Source organism: Hyperolius riggenbachi, chromosome 12 (assembly GCF_040937935.1).
Source record: "Hyperolius riggenbachi isolate aHypRig1 chromosome 12, aHypRig1.pri, whole genome shotgun sequence".
NCBI classification, from domain to species: Eukaryota; Metazoa; Chordata; class Amphibia; order Anura; family Hyperoliidae; genus Hyperolius; species Hyperolius riggenbachi.
In genome coordinates, this window is record NC_090657.1 from 101,340,740 (window position 1) to 101,367,459 (window position 26,720).

Sequence of the window (26,720 nt, forward strand, 5' to 3'; positions counted from 1 at the left end):
ACTGGGGGACAGTACGAAACCTAGGACACTGTGGACAGGAGGAGGACACAAGTGGGACAGGAAGAGGAGAGGACATAATTGGGGGAGAACATCTACAAGACTCTCGTGGACCATGGACACACCAGGATTAGTATATTCCCCCCCCCCCCCCCCCCCCATTTTTTTTGTCCTCTAAACCTAGGTGCGTCTTATAGTCTGAAAAATACGGTACATTTCTAATACTAGATCTAGATCCATTAAGGATCTGACCATCATTACTACATTGGATCAAGCGATGATACTTGACTCAATGACCATTGTCCATTGGCATATGCATTGTAATTTACCATGATTGATTTCATATATATAATTAGCAGTAGCAGCATGGCTTTTTTAATGCAGGTATTTTTCATTGATCATATTGGTCTGTCTTATTATCCTCTCCGAGTGATCTTAATCCTCAATCTAGGTTAAAGTGGACACCTATTATAATTCATAGGATCATCTCACAGATTTGGTTAGACCTGTCACCAATATGGGTACATTATGTCAGATTACAGAACATTTTCAAAATAATTGATTACTTTATGGTACAATCAATGTCTGACAGGATGTATCAGCACTTAATCTGTCATTGCATTGAAGTATCCCAGTTTATATGATCTAATTTCAATAGTCTTTAAAAATGTGTCTCTATTATCTTGTGATCTACAAAATAAAAACATTGCCGTTTTCTGCGGCTTATATTGGTTTTTGTGCTCCTTTTCTTGCTAGGATGTTTATACCAGTGCTTGCACCTGCAAGTTGATCACATGACTAAATAGATTTTTTTTAGTTGACCTAACAAAACTAGCCTGGATTTATTTAAAAAAAACTATTGGATGGCAGCATTTTGCAACCCTCACCTGGTATTATAGTGTAGATGGCTAAAGGGTTAGTGAATTAGTGGTTGTGCCATAGCTAAACCATGTATGCGCCTGAAGCATCAGATGATTTTTAATAAAAATTTTAGGTTGTCCTCAATATGCTCTGCCTAGTTTTCTGTGCCTTTTTTTTCTGATTCGCATATGATTGTCAGTGTTCTCCAGATTAAAGCGGAATATAACCCTGCATTTCAACTTTGCTCTAAAACATTATTTACAGTATATTATATGCAACCAGCATTTTTTTTTTTTACTAGACCAGCATTGGAAGTGTTGCACAGTGCTTTAAAGTTCCTGGAGATTTCTGCAGCCGCATCATTCGAAGCTGACATAGATACATTTTGTTTACATAAATGTTTCTAAGTGTTGAATGTGACTCACTCTCTCTCACTGAGAAGGAGTTGGAGGACAGCCAAAGAGTGTGTAACATTTCTCAATAGATACATATAACTAAATAGAATGTAACAATCTGAACTTCTGCATATCTCTCCACGGAACTTTAAACCTCTGTGTTTAACCCTTCCAATGCTGGTCTAGTAAAAAAAAACATGCTTTTTGCATATAATATGCTGTAAATAATGTTTTAGAGCAAAGTTGAAATGCAGGGTTATATTCCGCTTTAAGGAGCCCTAGCAGATTAGGATGTTTCTGTCAAATTTATAGTCTGCTTTTTGAGTTCACCTTCTCTTTTTTTCATTAATTGATCCATTTCGTTTGTGTGCAAATTGGTGAGACATTCATTCCTCGTTTCAGGTATAGCAGCCCCACTAGGAGAGAAGAGGAAGAAGAGAAGCCAAACAGGCAGTCAAACCGATATTACGATTCCAATTCCACACCTTCACCCCGAACCTATAACAATCGCAGTACCCCAGGCACTAACAGAGCTCCCCCAAACAGGACCCACTCAAGGCCAGGTGGTTACAAGGACAATCGTCCTGCCAGTTATCAACTAGAAAACGATGTTACTCCACCTCCTACTTCTGAGAGAAGACAGGATTATAGCAGCTACAGAGCACGAAGCATGGAACCCACTCCACCACCACCGCCGGAGCCATCTCCAGAGGTTGGGGTACCTAACAAAGTTGAACCAGCAACTGAGAAACAAGCAGCTGATCCATCTCCCCCTCCACCTGACCGGCCTGTGGAGAAAAAATCATATTCCAGAGCTAGGAGGAGTCGAATTAAAGGAGGGGAATCTGGAAAGAGCATTGATGACACTACATTCCCTGACTTGCCTCCTCCACCACCACCTCCACCTCAGATTCCCACTGAGGTCATTCCAGAGCCCACCTCTCCAATACCTGTAGTGAAACCTGGTGGCTGGGAGCCTCCTGTAGATGGAGGTGTAGCAGGACTGGAGCAGGACTTGTCCCAGATCAACATTTCAGATCAGAACTGGAGTCCTGGGCAATCACCTTACATTACTGCACGTGGTAAGTGTGCGAGTTCAGTGTAACTAAGCTTAGGCTTTCCGTCAGTAACTAAAGCTACAGGTGAGCTAACCTTGTTTACATGAATCCACAAAAAACTTTTGCTTGTACATTGAAGCTCAGTATACTAAACATTAGGAATGAAATTCACCACAACATGGGTTTTCCAGCAGTGAACTTCTATCCCATAATGCTTAGCCTGCACCCTGCTAGAAAACTGCATCATGTAGCTTCCGGTATCGTAGGCCTCCATGTGCTTTATACAGTATGTCTCTCCTAAAGCAGCGGAATCCAGGGTAACCCAAAAGGCACTAATTGTTCTCAGCTTTTCTCCAGAATGTTAAAGTGGGCTAAAAGGAATTAAACCTTTCCTTTAATGGCATTGCAATAATAGCATCGCCTTATGGCTTACATGATTTGCAAATCACTGTTCTTTTGTAATGCTTATATGAATAGCAAATAATTGTGATGTTTGTTTTTTTATTTACATTTTACACAATGTACCGACTTTTGTAGGAAATGAGGGGGTAGAAAGGATAACTTCTAACTAGCTTCGGTTTCACAGGCTACCTGACCGGAGGAAAAGCTGCATGCAATTTTCCTGCGTTTGCCATCAATCAATTAATATAGGCAGGCGCAGGTAAATGGGCAGGGCAATTTCGCACACTTTAGACAACTGTACAGGTGAACTTAGGCCTGATTCTACTTTTTGAAAGAGTATATGGCAATTCACAAAGATTAGAGCATTTGGTCAAACCAAGTGATATGTTCAGTATTTATCTCCCAGGCTACAGCTGTCTTTAGCATGAGGATGCAGCATGCAGCTGTAGATGTGAAGAGGGCTGGCAGCTGTTTGGGAGGGTGATGCAATGGCATAATTGCAAGACTTGTTTCTCTCTATATGTTCTTCCCTTTTCTGTCTGGATTGAGGCTAGTTTCCTCAAATACATCTCCTGTCCAGAAGAATGCAAAAGTCTTAAGGTCGCTATTGCTAAAAAAATTGTCTAGGTAGAAAAAACCTCTGGGAGAAATGGGCATTTTATGTTTATACATACACATCTATTTTAAACACTTCACCCCCCCCAGTGCTAAATTTCTCCGTCCCTCTGCGCACCGCTTCACCCCCAGGGACGGAGAAAGGCGCACTTGTTTGTTTACTGGCTGGGAGTGGGCGGGAACTCGTGCGCACACTCCAGCCAGCCCGCACAGCAGGTGACTAATTGGACGTTAGGAACAAGCGTTCCTAAATCCAATTAGACTCGCCGATTGCGAATAGAATGAAGACTGCTTCAAACAGAAGCAGTCTTCATTCATAACAATGTAACATAAACAAACGTGCAGCGCGCGATCGCGCACCCCCGCACGCGCGCACACACCCCGGCTCTGCAGTCCAATGATTGGTTATGGGGACCCCAGTCCCCAATAACCAATCATATTACATAAATACAGGAATGGAAGCAGCGCTGAAAGGTAAAAATCGCGCTGGTGTTTCAGGGGTAAAACCCCTCAGTTGTGAAGTGGTTATATTTTACAGTTTATTAGTAGCGAAAAAAAGTTTCTGTGTACGCCAAACAAATTATGTAGGTAGAAAAAAAGTCTTGTAAAAGTAATACCTATTAATGGCTTACTGATAGTTAAATGATGCAAGCTTTCTGGAATCTAGTCCCCTACTTCAGCTAACATCTGGAAATATGTCCGAAGAAGGGTACTAGATCCCAAAAAAGCTTGCATCATGTAACTTTATCAGTTAGCCATTAAAAGGTATTACTTTTACAAGACTTTTTTTTTTTTTTTTATATTACCTACATGATTTGTTTGGCTAACACTGTACAGATACTTTTTTTTTTTGCTACTAAAAAACTGTAAAATGTTAAATAATGTGTATGCATAAACATAAAATGTACATTTCTCCCAGAATAAAATGCACTATAACCTTTTTTCCTATTTTGCTGTGACTGTACAGATCTGACAGGTTTTTGACTAGTCCATCTCCTCATGGGGATTCTCAGGGTTTTCTTGATTTTCTAAAGCACTTACTGAATGGCAGTTGCTCAGTCCAAGTGACAAGATAGTGAGCAACTGAGTAGGGAGGCTGGCAAGCATCTTTGTATAAAGAATATGTTAACAAAAAACTTGTAAAGAATAAAGGAAATATTGAGAATCACACATGAGCTGGATTATTCCATAATCTGTCAGATCTGGCAGATTTTTACTATCTACTGCAAGTGACAGCAATGTAGGACACAAGTAATTTATAGTGCATTTTACTCTGGAACAAATGAACATCATAGATGTATGATAGATGTATATGTATTTAGAATTTTACTATATTAACAATAGTGGTCCTTTAAATGCATAGGTATAGTAAATCAAATTTTAAAGGACAACCGAGGTGACATGTGACAAGAGATAGACATGTGTATGTACAGTCCCGAGCACACAAATAACTATGCTGTGTTCCTTTTTTCTTTCTCTGCATCAGTTAAACATCAGGTATGCAAGTGACAGTTGCTGTCTGGGTCGGGACTGGGTTGGACTGGGTTAGACTATAGCATAACCCTCACTGATAAGTAATTACAGCCATAAAACACTTTCCTGTTAATGGCTTCTGAGAGCAGGAAAGAGATAAAAAGGTCAATATTTCATAGATTTGAGCTCTGGCACACTTCAATGAAGGTGTCATTGAGCAGAGACAATGAAACAGTAAAAACTTAAAACTAGATTTAAATAGAAAATAAAACTGGGATATCTTAAAAAAAAAAAAAAAAAAAAAGTCTTGGAGGAGGAGGATAGATACAATTGGTTTTTCTCATCAGTTTATTTTCACCTCTGGTGTTTTTTAAAGGAAACCAGAAACCAAAAGACATTGGTAAAATAAAACCTGCCCTGGGTAGGGAGAAAAAATTAGATACTTGCCGCTTCTGTCGTTCCCCGCCGTCAGCCGCCGGTCTTCTCCTATTCCTCCCGGTGTCCTGGCGACTTGGCTGCCCGATGCATAATGACATGCAGAAGTACGCACACTCCCCGCCTCCTCCGTCCTAGCATCTTCGCTCCACTGAGAAGCAAGCGTCAGACGCTTAGTAATTAGCATCTGACGCTACGATTGCTTTTCAGTGGCGCGCAGACGCTAGGACGGGGGAGGCGGGGAGTGTGCGTACTTCTGCATGTCATTATGCATCGGGCAGTAGCGAAGATAATCCAGGGTTAACGGTCAGCTAAGTCGCCAGGACACCGGGAGGAATAGGAGAAGACCGGCGGCTGACGGCGGGGAACGACAGAAGCGGTAAGTATTTAATTTTCTCTCCCTACCCAGGGCAGGTTTCATTGATTTTACCAGAGCCTTTTGGCTTCTGGTATTCTTTAACCTCCTTAGCGGTAACCCCGTGCTGGACACGGGGTAAGCCGCCGGAGGGTGCCGCTCAGGCCCTGCGGGCCGATTTACATAATTTTTTTTTTTTTGCTGGACGCAGCTAGCACTTTGCTAGCTGCGCCAGCACCCCGATCGCCGCCGCCGCGCGCCCGATCGCCGCTATCCGGTGCGGCGCGCGGACCCCCCCCCCCCCAGACCCCGTGCACTGCCTGGCCAATCAGTGCCAGGCAGCGCCGAGGGGTGGCCCGGGACTCCCAATGACGTCCCGATGTCAGTGACGTCGGTGACGTCATCCCGCCCCGTCGCCATGGCGACGGGGGAAGCCCTCCTGGAAATCCCGTTCTTTGAACGGGATTTCCTGATCTGAGATCGCCGAAGGCGATCGAAGCGGGCGGGGGGATGCCGCTGAGCAGCGGCTATCATGTAGCGAGCCCTCGGCTCGCTACATGATTTTAAAAAAATTTTTTTAAAAAAACTGCTGCGCTTCCCCCTGGCGGTATTTTTCATACCGCCAAGGGGGTTAAGGCACTTATCAATGATACAATCTTGATTTTACAATCTTACCAAAGTTTTTATCATTTTTCTTCATAATAGGGAAAAAATTAAGCACATCTGTGTGATACATTGGTCAGATTTTTCAAATGTTACAAGCAATCTAAAAAATAGATTGTACTTCTCGAATTGAAAAGAAATATAAAAAATGGTATCTTGTGTGGCCACCTTAAAGGACCACTTTCGCAAAAAAATGTAAAATTTAAAATACATGTAAAAGTATACAAATAAGAAATATGTTTTTTCCAGAGTAAAATGAGCCATAAAGTAATTTTCTCCTATGTCGTCATAGTATTAGTGGAAATCTAACAGTACCGACAGGTTTTGGACTAGCCCATTTCCTCATGAGGGATTCTCAGGGTTTTGTTTAGTTTCAAAACCACTTAATGAATGCTCTTTAAAACTGCCAAAAAAACTGTGCAGTGAACAGGGAGGCTAGCCAGCATCATTGTATAAATCCTTTTCAAGGAATGTCTTTATAAAGAAAGCTTTACTGAGAATCCCCCATGAGGAGATGGTCTAGTCCAAAACCTGTCAGATTTCTACTAACTACTGTAAGGCCTGGTGCACACCAGAGGAGTTTTTCTGAGCGTTTTGAGTTTTTGAAACCTCCTGCTAATGTTATCCTGTGTCAATGCACACTGGAGCGATGAGGTTTTGTAAAAAGAAAAACCCCATAGCATTACATTGGGAAGAGCTTTTGAAACCTCTAGCGTTTGGGGAGCCTTTTCTGGTGTGTCTCAGCCCTAAGTGACAGCAACATAGGAGAAAACTAATTTATGGCTTATTTTTCTCTTAAGAAACATACTTCTTATTTGTATTTGTTTACATGTATTTTACATTTTACGGTTTTCGCGATAGTGGTCCTTTAAGTATTAGAAGGGAAAACTGAGTAAATATTCTTTGAATGGATACCTTAGGGCTAGTTCAGATGGATGGCTGCTGGCGCCTATCCTTGTCGTTTTAATGCTGGGATCCATAAATGGAAGTGTTCATCTCAATGCGATTGCGCAAACACAGAGGTTGATCAAATTTTCCGAGATGCTGCATGTAACAGAAAAGCATTTAGCATTGGTTAAACGAGCTGTGACACCAGCGCTTATGCTGGGAATACACCATGAGATTTTTTTGGCAGATAGGTGGTTCGATAGATCATTTCCGACAGGTCCGATTTTATTTTCAATCGTTTTTCTGATTGCTTTCTCATAGAAGTGAATGGAAATCAATCAGAAATGTGATCAGAAAATCGATCGTACGGTAAATCTGCTGAAAAATCTCATCATGTATTCCCAGCATTAGATAGTCCCTCATATTACATAGAAGTGATAAGATTGTACAAGGGACTACCCAAAGTATCTGTTCAAAGTGTAATTACTCAGTTTACCTTTCTACTACATAGATTTGGTAAGATTGGACTATCAAGATTGTATCAAAGTATACAGAGTACCTTATTGTTCCCAAAGGTTCCTAATAACAATACACTCCAGTGGTCATATGATAATTTCCGGTTGTCGCTGTAATCGATCGGTTGTGCCCATTAATGGGCAAAACACGCTATCCATGTGCATCAGATTAATGGAATAGATCTGTTTCCTGGCTCGATCTTATTGATCTGATCAGATTGGTTAGTGGGTTTTTGGACATTAATTGGCACAACTGATTGATTACCGCGACAATTGGAAATGATCACATGGCCGTGGAATTATATAGTTTAGTGCAGAAAACTTCTCAGAGGTTTAATTGTGTGGGCTTTTGGGGGGCAGCGTGCATTTACTTACCTATGGGGAGCTGCTGCATAGCCCCCGTTTCTGTAGGGAGTCCTCACATCTTTTCTTTCCCTGTACCGGAGACAGAAGTTACCACTGTGATTTCCTGCATTCCTGGCCACCAAAATGCATCCCGAAAGATGTCGTTTACTGATGTGTTTACATTTCCCGGCCAGGAGATGTAATCACATCAATGGGAACAACATATCCCAGCATGCATTGCGGCATCCTGGATGCAGGACATCACTGCGGGAGCTGCATGCAGTCTGTGGTTGTGCGGCACAGGGACGGAGCAGTGCTTTTCAGCGCTGCTAAGACGGAGCCGAGGTTGCTTAAAAACGCAATAATTCGGCCTCCAGCAATCGCTGGAAGCCGAATTATTTCATTCCCCCACTATCCATGGCGGCCTGGAGGGGGAATAGTAATTAAAGCGGGCCAGACTTGTGCAGAAGCAGGATCAGCCATATACCGGCTGATTCCTGCGCCCAAGTCTACCGGCGCCGATTTCAAATGTACTCCACAGGGACGTAGAAAATGGAGGCCTCCATATAGCCTGGGCCGAAGGGTTGGCTACCAAGCAGCCCATGTTGGTAAGTAAATGCCTGCTACACGCCCAAAAGCCCACACAATTATATACAGGGAGCTTTAGTCTATTGATGTGAGTTGGAAAATAAGAAATTGATGCACTGTGTGGAGGAGATTGTAACTACCATACGGATAAGAGGCCACAGGAGCAGCCCTGCATAGGTAAGTAATGCTTCTTTCCCCAACCCACCCCACCCCCAACCCCCCACACTCACCTTCTTTTTCTAAAAGACAACTAAACCATGAATGCAAGGTTACTGGTGTAAACACATAAAGGTGCTATGTTATACAATCCCTTTTATCACGCATAGCACCTAGGAGAGTTTTGGATAGAGAAGTCAGTGAAAGTTCTTAGTGAGTACTTTTTAATGTGGGATTTCCCAGATCACAAGGTATTGCTCTTTGTAGCTAATTTTCCGGTATCGAAAGAGTTGTGCCGAGAGAAAATGTATAAAATATGTATCCATATACTGATCCTTTTTATAAACTGTATCCAACAGGTATTCCAAATCATATTCACATGTCTGGTGGACCTCCACAATATGGCCGCATGGAGGGAATGGTGAGTACACTAGGAGTGACTATAATAGTGTCTGTGTTGCCAGAGTATTATTGAATAGTTCTTGTCTGCAATCACAACTATGTGACAGGCCTCTCGCTGTCACTTCTGGGGAGACCTGTAGTGCTTGCCACAATCGCCTTATCCCATTTCACTTAGGTGATTGTTGAGGGTGTTAATTTTATTCTGGATTGAGAAGAGGGAGCACAACTTGCCTGCCTCTCAAACGCCATCCCATTCTTTACTATGGAAGGTTGGGATGGCCAAGGAAAAGTGCAGCATCCTGACACTGCAGTTCTTCCCACACTCTTTGCACTTTGCACACTCCTCCATACTGATCACTGGAAGTTCAACATGGCATCTCATGGCAGAGCAGTCTGGATCTTAAGAAAAAAATAAATAAATAAATATATATATATATATATATATATATATATATATATATATATATATATATATATATATATATATAGCTCTTTATAAGGATGGCCTAGGCTGTAAGAGGACTGCCAACACCCTGAAACTGAGTTGCGGTGGCCAATATGAATAGTGATTTAACAGGACAGGTACCACTCAGAACAGACCTTGCCATGGTTGAACAAAGAAGTTGGGTGCACATGCTCTGCATCAAATCCAGAGGTTGTCTTTTGCAAATAGTTGTATGAGTGCTGACAGTACACTGACTACTCTACATTGTATCAGTGTCATGTATTATCAGTATTCCATGAAAAGATGTGAGAGGTTTACTCACTTTTGTGAGATACTGTATGCTTTTACATTGGGTTTGGAGACTTGGCAAAGCTGCATCAAGATTTCTCCTGTTTTGTTCTCACTTTGTGATGTGCCTCGTCTCGTAGGCAGTTCAGAGTGGCCGTGTCAAGAGGTATTCCTCCCAGCGTCAGAGGCCAGTACCCGATCCTGCTCCCATGCACATCAGCCTTATGGAAGGACATTACTATGATCCACGTGAGTACTCCTCTTTTGCATGTGGGTATCTTGTACCTTTAATACTTGTAGCCTACTGATAATTTATTTTTTCTATTTTGCAGTCCAGTTCCAGGGACCAATATATGCTCATGCAGATGGGACTTCCCCTATCCCCCCTCAAGGCATGATTGTGCAGCAAGAAATGCACCTTCCTCACCCAGGTACAACTACCGAATGTTTATAGATTCTTTCAAATGTATATTGGGGTTAGATTCTGTGAACTGTATTATAATCGGAAAATAACAATGCCACAAGCTTGCACGGTTAAGGCAAACTTTACCCGTCCTTTGCCAAAACAAAAGGTCTGCACTTAATACATGTTGGAGGTGTGAACATGGTCTTCTTTCTCAGGTAAAAGGTTATTCTCCCAATGTTTTCAGTAGCTGATTTTTATGGTGAATAATGTTTAGTATCTTTCTTACATTATCAGACGCTTGGCGTGTGGGAATAAACCCTACCTGGTCTCTGTGTACTAAGGAAGGGAGGAGGTTATTTAATCTGGCCGCTAGTAGGGAAGTGAGAAGCTTGTAATCTAGGTTTTAGGAGAGAGATGGTCCGGTAATTTTTAGTTGACATTGAATCTCTGCCTGGTTTTGGGATTAGGGTGATGGCCGGTTGAAGGAATTCAGGTGGGGGTCTAGAGCCATTCAGCAAGGAATTAAAGAATTTAGTTAGAGGCTGGACGAGTTAATCGACAACTTTTTTTATAATACGGGGCACTAAAGCCATCGGGGCTTGGAGCCTTACCTGACTTGAGCTTCTTAACCTCCCCGGCGTTTTATTGAGATCGCCAGGGAGGCTGCGGGAGGGTTTTTTTTTAATAAAAAAAAAACTATTTCATGCAGCCAACTGAAAGTTGGCTGCATGAAAGCCCACTAGAGGGCGCTCCGGAGGCGTTCTTCCGATCGCCTCCGGCGCCCAGAATAAACAAGGAAGGCCGCAATGAGCGGCCTTCCTTGTTTTGCTTAGATCGTCGCCATAGCGACGAGCGGAGTGACGTCATGGACGTCAGCCGACGTCCTGACGTCAGCCGCCTCCGATCCAGCCCTTAGCGCTGGCCGGAACTTTTTGTTCCGGCTACGCTGGGCTCAGGCGGCTGGGGGGACCCTCTTTCGCCGCTGCTCGCGGCGGATCGCCACAGAGCGGCGGCGATCAGGCAGCACACGCGGCTAACAAAGTGCCGGCTGCGTGTGCTGCACTTTATTTGAAGAAAATCGGCCCAGCAGGGCCTGAGCGGCAGCCTCCGGCGGTGATGGACGAGCTGAGCTCGTCCATACCGCTCAGGAGGTTAATAGCTTTGAGAACTTCTCGTTCTGAGAAGGGAAGGCTCAAAGAATTGCTATCAAGAGTGGACAGGAAAGGGAGACTGTGTCTATCCAGGAATTGGTCTGTGGAGGGATGAGGGGAGGTTTTATTAGGGTCAGAGTATAGTTTCTGGTAATAATTTTGAAAAGTTTGGGCGATCGTATCCGGATTAGAGGTAATTTTGCCTGAGTAGTCCCTAATTTGTAAGATTGGATTGTTTTGTTGAAGGCGAAGCTTCCTAGTTTACCAGGTGTTAGGTTTATTTAATTGTTGATTCGCTCTAGCTTTAGACCATCTGATGGCTTTCTCAGTTTGTGCAGTAAAAAGGATGTCTAGTTGAAGTTTTAAGTCGGCTATTGATTTTTTTTTGAGGTACAAGGAAGGCCTTTGGCTATTTATCTGCGTAAGGGTCAGTATTTTTTGCTCTATATTTTGAATGATCAGATATTTGGCTTTCTTTGCTTGAGAGGCTAATTTAATTATTTGGCCCCTGACTGTGGCCTTATGAGCTAGCCAAATAGAAGCAGGAGAAGCCTGATCATTGTCGTTAGTTTTGAAATATTCTGTGATCGCTGTATGTACCTGAATAGCTAGGTTATCCTTTAGGAGCAGAGATTAATTTAGTCTCCAATTAGGTCTAGAGACTCTGGGAAGAATAGAAGTGAATGCGGCCAAAGCATCATCATGGTCAGACCATGGGCAGGTAATATGGCGTGCATAAGCTAGGTTTGAAAGAAGGGAAGAGTTGACTAGGATCATATCAATACGGGCATATGAGTTATGAGCTGGGGAGTAGAAGGTGTAACCTCTTGAACTGTGGTTGTGCTCTCTCCACGTGTCCGCCAGAGAATGATCTGAAAGGATTGTACTAAGCAGTTTACTGACTTTGCGGAGAGTAGAGTTGGAATTAGGATTGGATCTGTCCATAGTGTTGCTCATAACCGCATTAAAATCACCAGCCCACATCAAAACATCAAAGGACAATGCCAGGAGTTTGTCAGATAGAGTTGTGATCATTTCAAAGACCATTTCAAGAGGAGCATAGAGGTTAACAAAGCACATTTTTTTTTTTTTTTTAATCGGATAAAGATCCCTCGACTATTAGAAAGCGACCCCGGGGATCTGCGTAATGGTCGGTTACTGTCAGGGGAAGGCGTTATGCAGGAGAATAGCTACACCTCTGTTTTTTATCCGCAGAAGATGAGTAAAATCTGTTATAAGATTTATGGAAGTACTTAGGGGCAGAATTTTTGGTCAAGTGTGTCTCTTGGATACAGAGAACTACAGGCAGTGTCTATAATAATCAAGAAACGCTTTTCTTCTCTTTGTGGCATTGTGGGATAGAATTGTAAACGTATGCATTGAATAAGTAGGTGAGTTTTTTTCTTTCTGAACAGTTACCAGTTCAGATGCTCTGTGGTCTCTATTTTAAAGAGTCCAGTTAAGCACCGTACACATGCTAGACCGTGGTCGTTGGAAAAAGAGCGACCCGCGACCATTGGCAGCAAAAATGAGGACCTGGAAATGTGAAATTTGCCACGTGTCAGTGGATCGAATCTTTGCTCGGTACCAGGACAGATCGGTCTACATGGATAATTGCTGTCTCTTTCCGGCATTGGGACACTTAATTTATTGTTCGTTTCCGACGACTGCGGTCTAGTGTGTGTACAGAACTTTAAAGGCAGGACAGTTAGGGAAGACAACTGTGGAGCTGTTCCAGCTGCCAAACCTATAAATTGTAACTTAAGGACACAGCAGAACAATGTTTTTACATACTTGAGGCTTCTTCCATGCCCCCGTAGCCTTATTGGTCCCTTGGTTTCCTCACTGTCTTTTGTAATCTGTAGCTGTCACCCTCCGAAAGCTCACCCACTGGACCAGTTGCTGGATGCTGCGCATGCATGGCTGTGTGTCTCTGCAGAATGCTCTCGACTAGCCAGGAATGGACAATCTTATGGGGGGGGGGGGGGGCGGAAGGAAGGAAACCAAGGGACCAGTAAGTCTATGGGGGCTGGAAGAAGCCCCAGGTAAGTATAATAGAACTTGACCAATGAGTCATGTCTATGGGGTACACTTGTGCAAACCACATGCATGATTTTTGTATGTGAAATTGATACCTAGAAGAAATCCATACAAAACAAATTAGAGTAATGTCCCTAGTGAGATCTGACTCCATGGCCTCAGTGTTAGAGAGTACTGCTTTTTATGATTTCCCATGTTTACTAGAGTAGTTTTGTTTATGCTATTTATGATTTTACAAATAAGTCTTTAAAAATGAATCTGTTTTCTTTGCATTTCAGCTTTGCACCCTCACCAGTCTCCTGCCCCAATGTCCACCCCAAACCTTTACCCCGCGCCAGTCTCCATTTCCCCAGGACAGCCTCCACCCCAACAGCTGCTGCCCCCTCCTTACTTCACTGCTCCCCCTAGTGTCATTAATTTTGGAAATCCAGCCTACCCCTATCCCCCCGCAGCATTACCCCCTCCTCCACCGGCCCATCTGTATCCCACTGCACAGGTGAGTCTGTTTTTTTGTTTTGTTTTGTTTTTTACTAGAGATTTCCATTAATATGTACTTTGAAATTTGTTATGCATAGTTTTATATATTTGTTTTTTATATATTGTGTATTTGTTTTTTTTATCATTTCTAGATTTTTCTTGGGTGGAATTGCCTTCTATACAGTGATTAGCCACAAAATTAAACAGATGGAGTGAAACGCATTGTCTTATTATGACACTAGTCAAGGGGTGTGGGATAAATAAGGCAGCCAGTGAACAGTCAATTCTTGAAGAAGTGTAGGGAGCAGGAACATTTTTGAGGGCAAGGATCTGAGCTTCTTGGACAAGGGATGTAAGGGGTTATGAGTAAATGTTGAAGCGACTCAAGTTCTGTGGCTCCATGGCTTTTCAGCCGGATTGTGGGGTTGCGTACCTCCATTGTCACAGGCACTTGGAGTTGAGTATAATAGGGGAGAGTTGGGGATGAGTGGGGTACATAGTGCAGTCGGTTGGGGGGAAGGAGAGGACAGTTCAGAGTACCTCTAGTAAAAAAGACAGAGCTTGTCATGACATGACTGATCCGGGTGGGTGTCTAAAGCTGGCCACTAACGGTCCAATTTCTAGCCAAAAATCGTTCGAGCGATCAGAAATTCTGATCGGACGAAAAATCGTTCACTACACCATCAACTAACCAATCATTGCTTCCTATCTATCACGACCACCAAGAAAATCCAAATTTACGTTCGAAAATTCATTCGGGCGACATTTTTTTCACTCGTTCATAATCGATTGTGTCCACCAATGGAGATTATTTACAACCAATCCGATCAGAATTTCTGATCGCTCGAACGATTTTTCGCTAGAAATTGGACAGTTAGTGGCCAGCTTTAGACATAAATACTTAACTGATCGAAGTTGCAGCTGCCAAGCTGGGGGCAGAGGTACTCTTTTTAAGAATACTTAAAGACCATGGTTCTGTGATCGTTTTTTTTTTTTCAGAGACATAAACAGAAAGCAAAAGTTGTCCTTGAATGAATTTGGTTAAAGAGAACCCGAGGTGGGATTTAATTATGTTACTGGGGCACAGAGGCTGGTTGTGCACACTAAGACCAGCCTCCGTTGCCCCATGGTGTGCCTCCATGTCCCCCCTGCGCGCCGCTATACCCCCGCAGTGCTGGCGACACGCAGCGTGTCGCCAGCACAATGTTTACCTAAGCGCTGTCTGTCAGCGCCGCTCCCCCGCCTCCTCCGCATCGGCGCTACCCGCCCGTGTCCCTTCCCTCCCGCTTATAGGAGGGAAGTGACGCGGGCGGGTAGCACCGATGAGGGGGAGCAGCGCTGACTGACAGCGCATAGGTAAACATTGTGCTGGCGACGCGCTGCATGTTGCCAGCACTGCGGGGGGTATAGCGGCGCGCAGGGTGGACATGGAGGCACACCATGGGGCAACGGAGGCTGGTCTTAGTGTGCACAACCAGCCTCTGTACCCCAGTAACATAATTAAATCCCACCTCGGGTTCTCTTTAAGTAAGGACTTTTAAAGCCAATGGGTACCGCTATAAAAATAAAAGTCAGATACTCACCTAAGGAGATTGAAGGCTCGGTCCTAATGAGCCTTCCCTCTCCTCTCCCGGTGCCCTCGGTGCTGCGCTGGCTCCCCCGGTCGCGTCCGCCGCCGCAGGGACTTCGGAGGTCTTCGGGAGCACTCGGGCTCCTGAAGACGGGCCGCTCCATACTACGTACGCGCGAGTGCGTCATAGAGGGCACTCGCGCATGCGTACTATGGAGCGGCCCCTTCCTCGGGAGCCCGAGTGCTCCCGACGGCTTCCGAAACATCCCTTCGGCTGCGGAAGTGGCAGTATTTGACCGAACTGGTTGAATACTGCCACGGGGGATCCTGCGCGGGACCGGGCACCGGGAGAGGAGAGGGAAGGCTCATTAGGACCGAGCCTTCCCTCTCCTTAGGTGAGTATCTGACTTAAACATTCACTTTAAAGTGTAGATCTTTGTACAGTTTTCTGTTTAAAACCTGTATAGAACTGTTTGCTGTTCCTTTTTATACGACTTGCTGAGCCAATCACTGTTCACCAGTTCACCATAACTAAGGCAGGTGGTTATGGCACAATGGGCTCTACTCGCAAAACTTCTCATAAATGACTTATCACCTAATTGATAAAAATACCCTTTCAGCACATTTTCAAGCAAAATAATCACTCAAATTAAAGAAACTCCAACCACTACTGCAAAGTACTTAAAGATGCATACCGTTCTGTAGATTGTGCTCTCCTCTTTCATTTTATGCCTGAAACCATTCTACACCAAAAAGTTTTTCGTTCGATTTCAATTTGAAAACCGCAGCTGCCATCTTGGCTATGTTATAACTTCCGGGTCACCCCTGTCTTCTCTGTTAGAGAAGTGCATCACTGAATGAAACAGGAAGAGGAAGTTTCATGCATGGCCATTGCAAGAGGCTCCTCCAGAGGGGGTCATAGCATGACTTTGTTGGAAGTCATCTGGCCCCATGCATTTTATAGTGGCAATACCAGGGGGAGTTTGGATAAAACATGTGCCTGGTAAGTGTGCTGACACACTCAATTGTTTGTGGGTATGCTTAAAGGCGTACCCATGAGAGGTGCTCGGAGTCCCTTTAACATGTTCCTGATTAACTTAATTTCAATATTACTTTTCTTATCTTAATTAAATTATATTTTTGCTCTTTGGAAGCTTAAAAGTGTAACATAGATAAGGTGAACACAGAGGAAAACAGGTGAAAAAGCTTTGAATCATGGCCAATGTGTCACTATACAATGTAACATAAGTAACAATTGTAAAATGTAATGCATACAACTGTGGACATCAACATCAGGAGACCAAAGAGCCTGAGCATCTTACTATATGAAGGGATATATCTTAAAGAGAAACTCCAACCTAGAATTGAACTTTATCCCAATCAGTAGCTGATACCCCCTTTTACATGAGAAATAGAATGCTTTTCACAAACAGACCATGAGGTGGCGCTGTATGACTGATTTTGTGCTGAAACCCCTCCCACAAGAAGCTCTGAGTACAGCGGTACTCTGGGCAAACTGCCACAATGTAACAATGTTCACAGACAGGAATTAGCGGTTTACAGCTGTCTCTAACAGCCAAAACAGCTAGGAGCAGCTACATAACCTGCCCACAGTAAAAATGTCACCATGTAATGAATGTCAGAATGTAAATCGGGGAGAGGAAAGATTTTACAATGAGCAAACACTGACTAAATCATTTATACATAATTATGGTAAAAAATGAAGCACTTTTTTTACTACATTATTTTCACTGGAGTTCCTCTTTAATATTACATTTTGACCAAATCACGTGGACCTAGCATTGTAGGACTTGACGTGTTTCAAGAAAAATGATATCACTTCATCAGCAGATGCATCTTAGCCCTTGTTTAAAGGAAAAACAATTAGGCACATTATTGTGGACTATAATGACTGAATCAGTAGAAGAAATCCAAGTACACTGTGAGAAGATGCATGGCATCTTCCAGAAATTTCTCATGGGACTAGGGCATCCTTGTTCTATGAGTGGTGTGGCTAATTGCTTATGGTTCTCACTATTTATTTACTGAAGGCATGAGATGCCTCTCCTGATGAAGTGAGCTAACACATAGTTATCTCTTATATAGTATCAGCCTCCTTCAGCATCCAATCAATTCAAACTCTTAACAGCCAATCAGTTTACCTGAGCTCCCCGGCAGACCTGAGTGGAAACCTCGTCTCTAACATGCAAATCGCCATCAGTACACTGTATACCGGGGCTCTGCAGCACTCCACGCTGACAAGAAACCTCCCCCGGTTTCTCATTTGTCAAACCAAAGTCAGGTGACTCTCTTGCTATCTGCGTCATCACAAATAAGCAGCCAAAGACCTCCAATGCTGCTCCACGCATACTCAGTGTGTAGGAAGCAAACCATGTGACTATATGCGGAACCCTGCTCACTAGACGGACACAGCATACGTCACATGTAAACAAAGCAGCCGCTCACAACAGCGGCAAGATGAAGTTCTATGACCGCATATCCATGGCAACACAGCAGCGTCATAGTAAATAAATATAGACATCTTTATCTCACCAACTCCGCTCCAGCAAATGTAATGTCAGAAACATGTCCACTCAGCATCCCCAGCGCAGGCAAACCAAAAGCTCCGTAAAAAAAAAAAAAAAAAGAGCAGCATAAAAACACATTAGAGCATGTAGTGTATCCAGGACACGGGTCATTAAATACAAAATCCCAATTCATACTCCTTATTGAGTTCACCCTCCCCCAACACACCTAACCTCTTAATCCATCCCATCTCCCTTTTTAACAATTCTTTTACCCTACTGGGTTTGCCTCTCCATGATGCCGGTACCCCATCAATAATTTGCACTTTTAAACTCTGGGATATTTGGAAATGCTTGACTCAAAAGATGCCTGTGGCGTCTTAATACTTTTTCCAATCTCCCCACTACAAGTATTGTAGGTGGAGACAAAAGGGAGTCGGAACTGTTTATTAGCCTTCTTTTGGGGGCATGGCTCCTGTTCTACTGTCTGTTGAGGGTAACCTCTCTGTCTAAATTTTAATTTCATATCAATCTGTCGTTTCAACTGTTCAGGAGTGGAAACAATTCTATCTAATCTGGCTAACTGTCCTTTAGGAATGGCATCTTTAACGTGAGGTGGATGAAAGCTATCATAATGTAATAAAGAATTGCAATTTGTTCCTTTAACATGTAAATCAGAAATAAGGGAGTTACCATCTTTCTTAATGGTGGTATCCAATAATGTCACTTGTTCTGTACTCACATGGAATGTATATTTCAATTTGATAGTCTCTAAAAAACGGAACAGTTCCTGATCTATTTCGAAAAAGTTAGGTAGGTTGGTAGGGCTGAAGTTTAATCCATAGTTAAGCACTCTCTCCTCAGTCGGTGTCAAGACATAACTGGAGATGTTAACATGTTGGCTTAGATACATAGACAATATGTTTTGTGTGTGGGTGGGGTAGCACTGAGTATGCGTGGAGCAGCATTGGAGGTCTTTGGCTGCTTGTCTGTGATGACGCAGCTAGCAAGAGAGTCACCTGACTCTGCTTTTTCAAATAAAAAATTGGAGGAGGTTTCTTGTCCTCGTGGAGCGCTGCAGAGCCCCGGTATACAGTGTACTGAGACGAGTTTTCCACTCAGGTCCACCGGGGAGCCCAGGTAAGCTGGTTGGCTGTTGAGAGTTTGAATTGATTGGATGTTGAATGGGGCTGATACTATATAAGTGATATGTATGTGTTCGCTCACTTGTGATTGAAACGGCTTGAAGAAAGGCTAAAACCTGAAACAGCGGGCTGTCGCCGTATAGCCACTGATTTTATCCGATGTCTCAATAAAAGAGCTTTTCTATTTTTGGAAGTGCCAGCCTCCAACGCTTTTTGTGCTATCCATTGGATCTAAAGGTGTGAAGGTCTATTGAGGCTTGGGCACCCTAGTCCCTGCAGTTTGAGTGCCACTCTTTTTACCATTGAAATATCTCCTGATGAAGTGAAATCCTGTTTTGAAGTGAAATTCTTCATATTGGAAGACCGTCAAACTTATTGGTCTGTCTCCTGAAGTGGATGTCCACAATTGTATGCATTACATTTTTCAATCGTTACCAATGTCTACTTCACGAATACCCTTTCAAATCTCAATAACTGTTAATCTACAAATAATTATGCATTCAGAAATTGACCGATAGGGACAGTCGGTAACATATTTGGAGGAGGAGGTCGGCAAAGGATTTGGCTTTTAACAGTACAATTTGTCTTACTTTAACTAGTCAGTGCCTATAGAGTTTGTGTCTGAAATATGGTAACAGATCATCATCTTTCTAGTATATGATCATGCTAAGTTGTAATTGTTTTGCTATTAGGCGCAGTCACAGGTGTATGGAGGAGTGACCTATTATAACCCTGTACAACAGCAAGTGCAACCGAAACCTTCCCCGCCTCGGCGGACTTCCCATCCTGTCACTATCAAACCCCCTCCACCAGAGGTAAGACTGGCGTGCAGTATGGTGATCTGACTTCTGTTTCTGGTGAATTACAGTGGTGGTCACATTCTGATTATTTTCTGTTGTCTACCCTAACAAGAAACGAACTGCAGGGTCTGGGATTAATTACCACTTTGAGGGGCAGAATTAATCTATTAAAGATGATCTTTCTACCCAAATTCACCTACCTTTTTAGACATTGCTTAATCTGTCTTCCTGCCTCCCTTTTCCGTAGGGTCGAAACTATAAAGATCCATTTTTATATATATAGGACTGCAAGCTCTCATTACATTGGACACCTTCCAGCTGCCAAAAAATAGAGGAGGTCTTGCAATGTCTCATGTAGAAATATTACTAGGCTTCGCACTTAGTAATAATCCGGTGGTGGTTCTCAGAGGCAAATCAAAACCTGGTGGTGACTACAGAGGAAGCATTACTGGGATCATATGAGCAAATCCCAATGCAGAGGCCCTTCATCTAACCCTTTAGGCAACTATAGCTATGGCAGCAACAAGGAGGGCGGTGACGTTTGCTAGAGACTCTTGCAGTCAGCAAACAGTATGTCCCCATATACCCTGCTATGGGGAAATCCTCAACTACCGCACTTCCTTACCATTTCGGACCCAATAATCTGGGCACAATATGGTATTAAAACTACATCACATAGTTGACAACAATTGTATTACATTTGATGAACTCAGACAGTATAATCTTCCAAATACACACTTTTTCCATTACCTGCAGGTGAGACAAGCTTTTTCAGCTCTGTTTGGTTCCCAAACCCAAACATTAGAGACAGATGGACTGGAACAGCTGCTCCTCATTAGAGATCCACCTTATGCTGGGAACACACAATGCAATTTCCCTTCCGATCACCGGGTAATCGTGCTTCGTGTGTTCCCAGCATAAAGCAAAGTCTGCTATCTAGAACAAACTGAGCTAATGAATAATTCCAAATTAGCTAAATGTTTCCAGAAATGATCCATTGACGGTCCTGATTTAGATAAAGAAGAATGGGATGAAATACTAGAATTCCCTGCTGTGGCAGTTTCGGTCAGGGACCAATTACAGCAAACTAAATTCCTGCACAGTTTACCTGGATGTCTGATGCAAATCCGCATTAGTGCTGAAATCATGCAAATTTGCATTCGGTGCTGGGGAATTTTATGCATGTAGTCTGTTCATTTCTACAGATTACCCCCTTCTGGAGAAGCATCCTACTTCAGACTTCCCTGCCATTAGACCCTGGGTTACTACTACTGGGAAGATTTGGTGAAACTACTCTAACCAAACACCAACAAACGTTAGTTCAAGGTTTAAGTTTTCCGGCCAGAAAAGAGATCCTTAATTATTGGAAAAACCTCCATTCCCACGTTTAGTACATGGGCAAGTTCAATTAGCAAAATGCTACCTTTATATAAAATCACTTATCTCATCGGAAGATGCCCTAAGAAGTATAAAAACATTTATACTTTTGGGAGGCATTTGGGAGAAAAATTAATGGACTCCACAGGTCCTAATTTTATACCTAAACTTGACTAAATCCAGTATTGGAAAGAAGGATCCACAATATCTGGGGAGGGGGTACATTTTTCTTCTTTTTCATACGTCTTCCTCTTCTCTTATCACTCCGGAGCAATAAGATACTAAGAACTCTTGCAAAGCCACTTGGTGTGACGCTTTAATAACATAATGTATGTTTTAGTCAATGGTATATTCATAGTGCTGATTTGGTTTCACGATTTTATTAGGATACTTTATTACTGTATTCTTCACACACTATAAGTAGTATGGCTCTGGATAGCTTTCCTACCGTTTTAATTGTTGTATTTTGTACAAACAATAAAATTTAAACTGTTAAAAAAACTGTTAAAAAAAGAAAAGTTCAGGGAGGCAGTTAAGGTTTGAAGCAAGAGTTTTAGGGCAGTAGCATAGATATTTTTAGAGCCAATAACTAAGCAGCTGCAGTTGCTTCTAATGTCACCCAATACCTTCAATAACTGGAGCAAAACTGATTTTGTCATGCAACCTCTGATCATCCACTTCATAATATAATTAGTTTATACTTCCCACATTTACATCAGGGTCACTTTGGACTTGGCTATGCCTGTGGCTTGCCAGTATTTCTTCATCTGACTTTAGTTTTTCTTCACTAGGAAGCAGAGCTGGGTGCAGTGTGATGGAAGGTTATAGAGCTGTGTAAGTGGTCACCAAGTGTCTTGGTGTGTGTTTACATTGATTTCCCACAAATAAGGACCGTAATAAAATTCCAGAAGCGCTTATCCACCCTACGCACACCATCTAAAGCTAACATTCAACTTTTTTAAAAATAAAATTTGGTTTGGGATAATCTATGATCTCAACGTGTATTTCTCTCTTTCAGCTAACAAGTGGTCTTGTCTATTTGTCATACATTAGCTAGCATCCATGTGAGACCCTCCTGCAGTTGTAATTAAGGCATCTAATGACATTTATGTCTACAAAAGAATGTTCTCCTCCGCATGTCCAGTGTATAGAAGTTGTGTGTTTTAACATCTTAATATACAGGAGCAAAGTCTGACGAAGGCTTATTAGCCAAAAGCTTACTTTTTGTTTTCATCTATGTTAGCCAATAAATGTTATAATTTTGATTAAAAACTTCTTGCTCTCTCTTTTTCTAGGAAAACAGACACTTGAAGATGATACAAGAGAAGGCCAGTTCCTGAGCTAAGCCTATTACAAGATCCACCTTCCTACCCAGGGAGTACAGACCAGTGGTCTTTGTACTATGATGAAGACTCCCTCTGGCCAACAGGGTTTATGCAAGTTTTCCATAAACCATAAGCTGTCTCGCTGTACCAATGGAAAGGTGTACATTACTTGACTTTGTTAGACCATCACCTATATAATGTTACACGACTGGGTGCTTACAGGAAGCCAGTTTATTGTGGCGAGCCTCCCTTTCTGTTGAATTTGTTCAGCTATACCTATAGAAAAGTGCTGCTGAAGATAGATGTTTTGGGGCGGAATAGTATTGCGTTCTATCCAATGTAAAATTCTCCAAGTATTTCAGAGTACCAGGTATGTTCCTGTGTAGAGAAAATCATGATTTCCCTTATGTTTCAAAGCAATCCTGAAATGAAGAAAACAAAAGTAACTTAAAGCGGATCCGAGATGAAAAACTAACTATAACAAGTAACTTGTCTATATATCTTATCTAAAGTTTAGATAGTTTACACAGCAAATCTAGCTGCAAACAGCTTCAACAGTTTGATTATTTATTCCTGTGATACAATGAGGGCAGCCATGTTCTGTTTGTCACATTACACACAGGCAACCTGACAGCATCTCCACCCCTCAGCCTGTGAAAACTTCACTCCTCCCTCCTCCCCTCTGCCTCTGAAATCTCTGGCTAGTAAATTCCTCCTCCTGCCCAGACTGAGCTCCCATAAGCCCTTGCTACATAGGACTGAGTGCCAAGGCACTCTGAAAAAACTGTGGGTGAGGCTTGTTTAGTTTATAGGGAATTTAAGAGTATTAAAACAAAACAAAAACAGTATTTGGCTTGAGGAATGCCCTATAAACTATATGAAAGGAACACAATTATGCAATGAGTAAAAGTTTATCTCGGATCCACTTTAAGATAGATACTGACCTCGGTAGTGGGAAGCCTCTGGAACATCCAAATGCTTCTCACTACTGAGGTAAGTATCTTTATGTGAATTCAGCATTGCTTTGATGTAGATGTATGTCTGGAGATATATTGTCCCTTGGCAGCATTACTTGAGCTGTGCTTGGATGAGTATGATAGTTGGGGCTGAATACTCTCCTTAGATAACATCAAATATTCCTAAGGGTCTGTCCAGCCAGAACTGAAATTGTGGTCCATGGATGGATGGCAGCAGGTAAGGGCTAAATTAGTCACTAGGTTCTGAGCCACTGGGAACTCCAACATCAGTACTGTCACAATAATGTAGCCAGGTCTGCCACAAACCATGTTTCTCCTATCTTTCAATCTCCATGATCCTGCTGCATTCCGTAATAAAAAAACATTCACTACAGAGGTAGAATTGGGAAGCAGAAGCTGGAAGCCTTTCCCACCGGGGTACTCTGTACATACCGGAAGACTGTATTGGATTCAACCCAAATCTCCAGTTTTTGCTTTTTAGTTGTCTCACTTTACTTTTTGCGCACTCCATTGGCCTACATTTTGTTAAAACCTATCTAAAGGAAGAACTGAACAATAAACTGCATGGCTAGTGCTTTGAGTACAGTGCACTCCTCTGCCTGTCTTACCTATCAGAACTGCTTTTTTCCACAGTATAGTTAGTGTGCAGACTCCTCCCCTCTCTGCTGCAAGTCATTTTGTTGGAAGCCAGGACTGCACCTCTTCTGCATATATGTGGCCAGTCCTAGCTCCCAAAAACTAAGGTGGCACATACATAGCCTAATCGTTTATGGGAGCTAGACAGCAGCCAAGAAGGGGTGAGCAGTCCGCACTCTCACTACATTATAGAAAATGGCTATTCTGAAAGGTGTAACAGGCAGACACGCAGCACTAGCCCTGTGTTCTGATTTTTAATTTTTCCTTTCCATGGTGTTTATAAGCAGTGCAAATAACTGAAGCTATTTTGAGTAAGTGGAGAGAGGGTGGAAATGCTATTTCGAGTTGGCCATACACTGACAGAGACCTTACTGATATTTCCTGTTTAATGGCACCATGCAATGTAAAATCCATTCATATATGTAAATCCCACTCATAAAGTATGTTGCTATGCAGTGCTTTTGTACTTCTTTATGCAGATCAAGGTCTTGATTGATCTTACCCCCAGATCGATTAAACATGGTTGCTCATTGCCATGGGTAGGCAAAACTTTACAGGACTGGCAGATTTAAAGATATGATTGAAACTTCAACAGGCCGTTTATGGGCTCCCTTAGCGCTGGTGTGCACGAGTTGATAGTTTATATCTATTCTGTAACCCTCAAAAACACCTCTGTCTCTAAGAATCACATTGCCCCATGGGAAACTGGAATACTTCATTGCCACATACCACTGGTAGACCAAAAGTGGAACTGAACTGGCATTGGTCATGGGGGTGACACTGAATCCTATGGATTATGCCAGTGTACCTGGGGCAATAGGGACATTCTTTATAGGGACTGACCCAGGACACCCACCAAGATTGGCCCACTCTATGGTATGTTGGTACGTTAAGGGCGCCATGTATGCTATGGCAACTCCTCTCTGATCCTGAGGCTAACAGTAGTCAGTGGAACATGAGTATGGTGATAGCACTTCATGCACATTATTCCAATAAGGTCCATAATGTTTGTGTTTTGTTTGGACAGTGTTATACCCAATTGATTTTTAAAGGATGTGTATAATAACCTTGTAAACAAATATATATGATTGCTATAGTGTTCATGGGACAAACATTTGAAAAACAGAGCTAGGAAACAGAAAGGCAATCTTCAAGCATCCCCACTTGCCTTCCCAGGAAGTAACTCTGTATTGGGTCCTTTTCATTGCAAGTCTTCAGAAACTGTCCTCATCCTCTTAATGTCCATCCTTCCGGCAGCTTCCAGTCACAGCAAAGGTAAGGGTAGCCACAAAGTCAACCTAACCTGATCTCTGAGCTGAGCACTGGATGAGGTGGCATGTGGTAGCCATTTTGGAAATGTGGTTGCAGGGACTTCATTGCATACCTACTGAAAAAAACAAATAGGAAGACTGGAGGCTAGAGTAATCTTTCCTGGGCAGGTGAGGAGCCGGATGTTGTTTTCCTCACAGGTGTATTTTTGTAGGAATGCTTAGAGTTTCACTTAAGGCCAAGAACCAGTCAGATTCCTCATTTCATGTTAACTAGTGTAGCCTGGGGAACAAAGCCAGCTTCCTGAATTTGGCGAGAAGGGGAAAAAATTGGTTTTGCTCGACTATGGTCTTTACAAATTAGTCCCAGTTTTTCAAATTGTGCACTTTTATCCCCACACCAATGTATTACGTACCAAACCATCAAAGCAAAGATATCGTCAAGTAGTTGACATTTTTATTTTCTTTTTTTGGAAAGAAACTGTTAAATGATTAGCTGATAGTCACCCCTCAATAGGTTAGTGTGGCCTTGTTAGATGAGTGTTAACTGCTTCCCTGCCGGAGTGTCTTGTATGCATGGTCTGTGTCTCGAAAACGCATCACAGGCCACTCTGCAAGTGAAAGTTGTGTTTGTTTATTTTTTATTTTATTTTTTATTTTAAATCTTGCTTAGTCATGTCTTGAAATGTTCTGGACCTGAGCACACTGTGATGGCTTTATAATTATTTTGTATCATTTTGTTCCGTGCAGGTGTTTTGTTTTCTTTTAACAAAAAAATATAAATCCTGTATTTTTTGTGAAATGTAAAAAAACAACAAAAAACAAAAAATTATAAGTTAATAAAAGGTTTCAGAGAAATTACCTCCAACAATCGTGAGTCTTTTTTTTTTTTTTGTCTTTTTTTTTCTCCCTCTAAACAATTATTTACTGAATAGGAGTTTGTGTACAACCAAATCTTGTTGTCTAAAGGCGCCTATACATGAGTCAATTTTGCAGGCTTATCAACCTACTGATCCGATAATTTTATCAACTTGGAAGAGAATCGGTGGCACAACATGGGCATCCAATGCAAGTTTCGACTGAAATTGGTCAAATGGATCAATCAGGCATAGCAGGAAATCCCGCCTGCAAGGGTTTTGGTC

At 42.5% G+C, this 26,720-nt stretch overlaps 1 protein-coding gene across 1 annotated transcript in view; it reads left to right on the plus strand.

Annotated features, from left to right (window-relative positions):
• CASC3 (CASC3 exon junction complex subunit) overlaps positions 1-26,449 on the plus strand; it is a 71,653-nt gene extending 45,204 nt beyond the window's left edge. The window contains exons 7-13 of the mRNA XM_068264313.1: positions 1,656-2,335; positions 9,106-9,167; positions 10,022-10,130; positions 10,214-10,312; positions 13,757-13,974; positions 19,888-20,010; positions 22,668-26,449. Of these exons, the coding sequence (XP_068120414.1) occupies positions 1,656-2,335; positions 9,106-9,167; positions 10,022-10,130; positions 10,214-10,312; positions 13,757-13,974; positions 19,888-20,010; positions 22,668-22,712 (1,336 nt within the window). The 3' untranslated portion in view covers positions 22,713-26,449. The remainder of the gene's footprint in view (positions 1-1,655; positions 2,336-9,105; positions 9,168-10,021; positions 10,131-10,213; positions 10,313-13,756; positions 13,975-19,887; positions 20,011-22,667) is intronic.
• Positions 26,450-26,720: the final 271 nt, after the last annotated feature.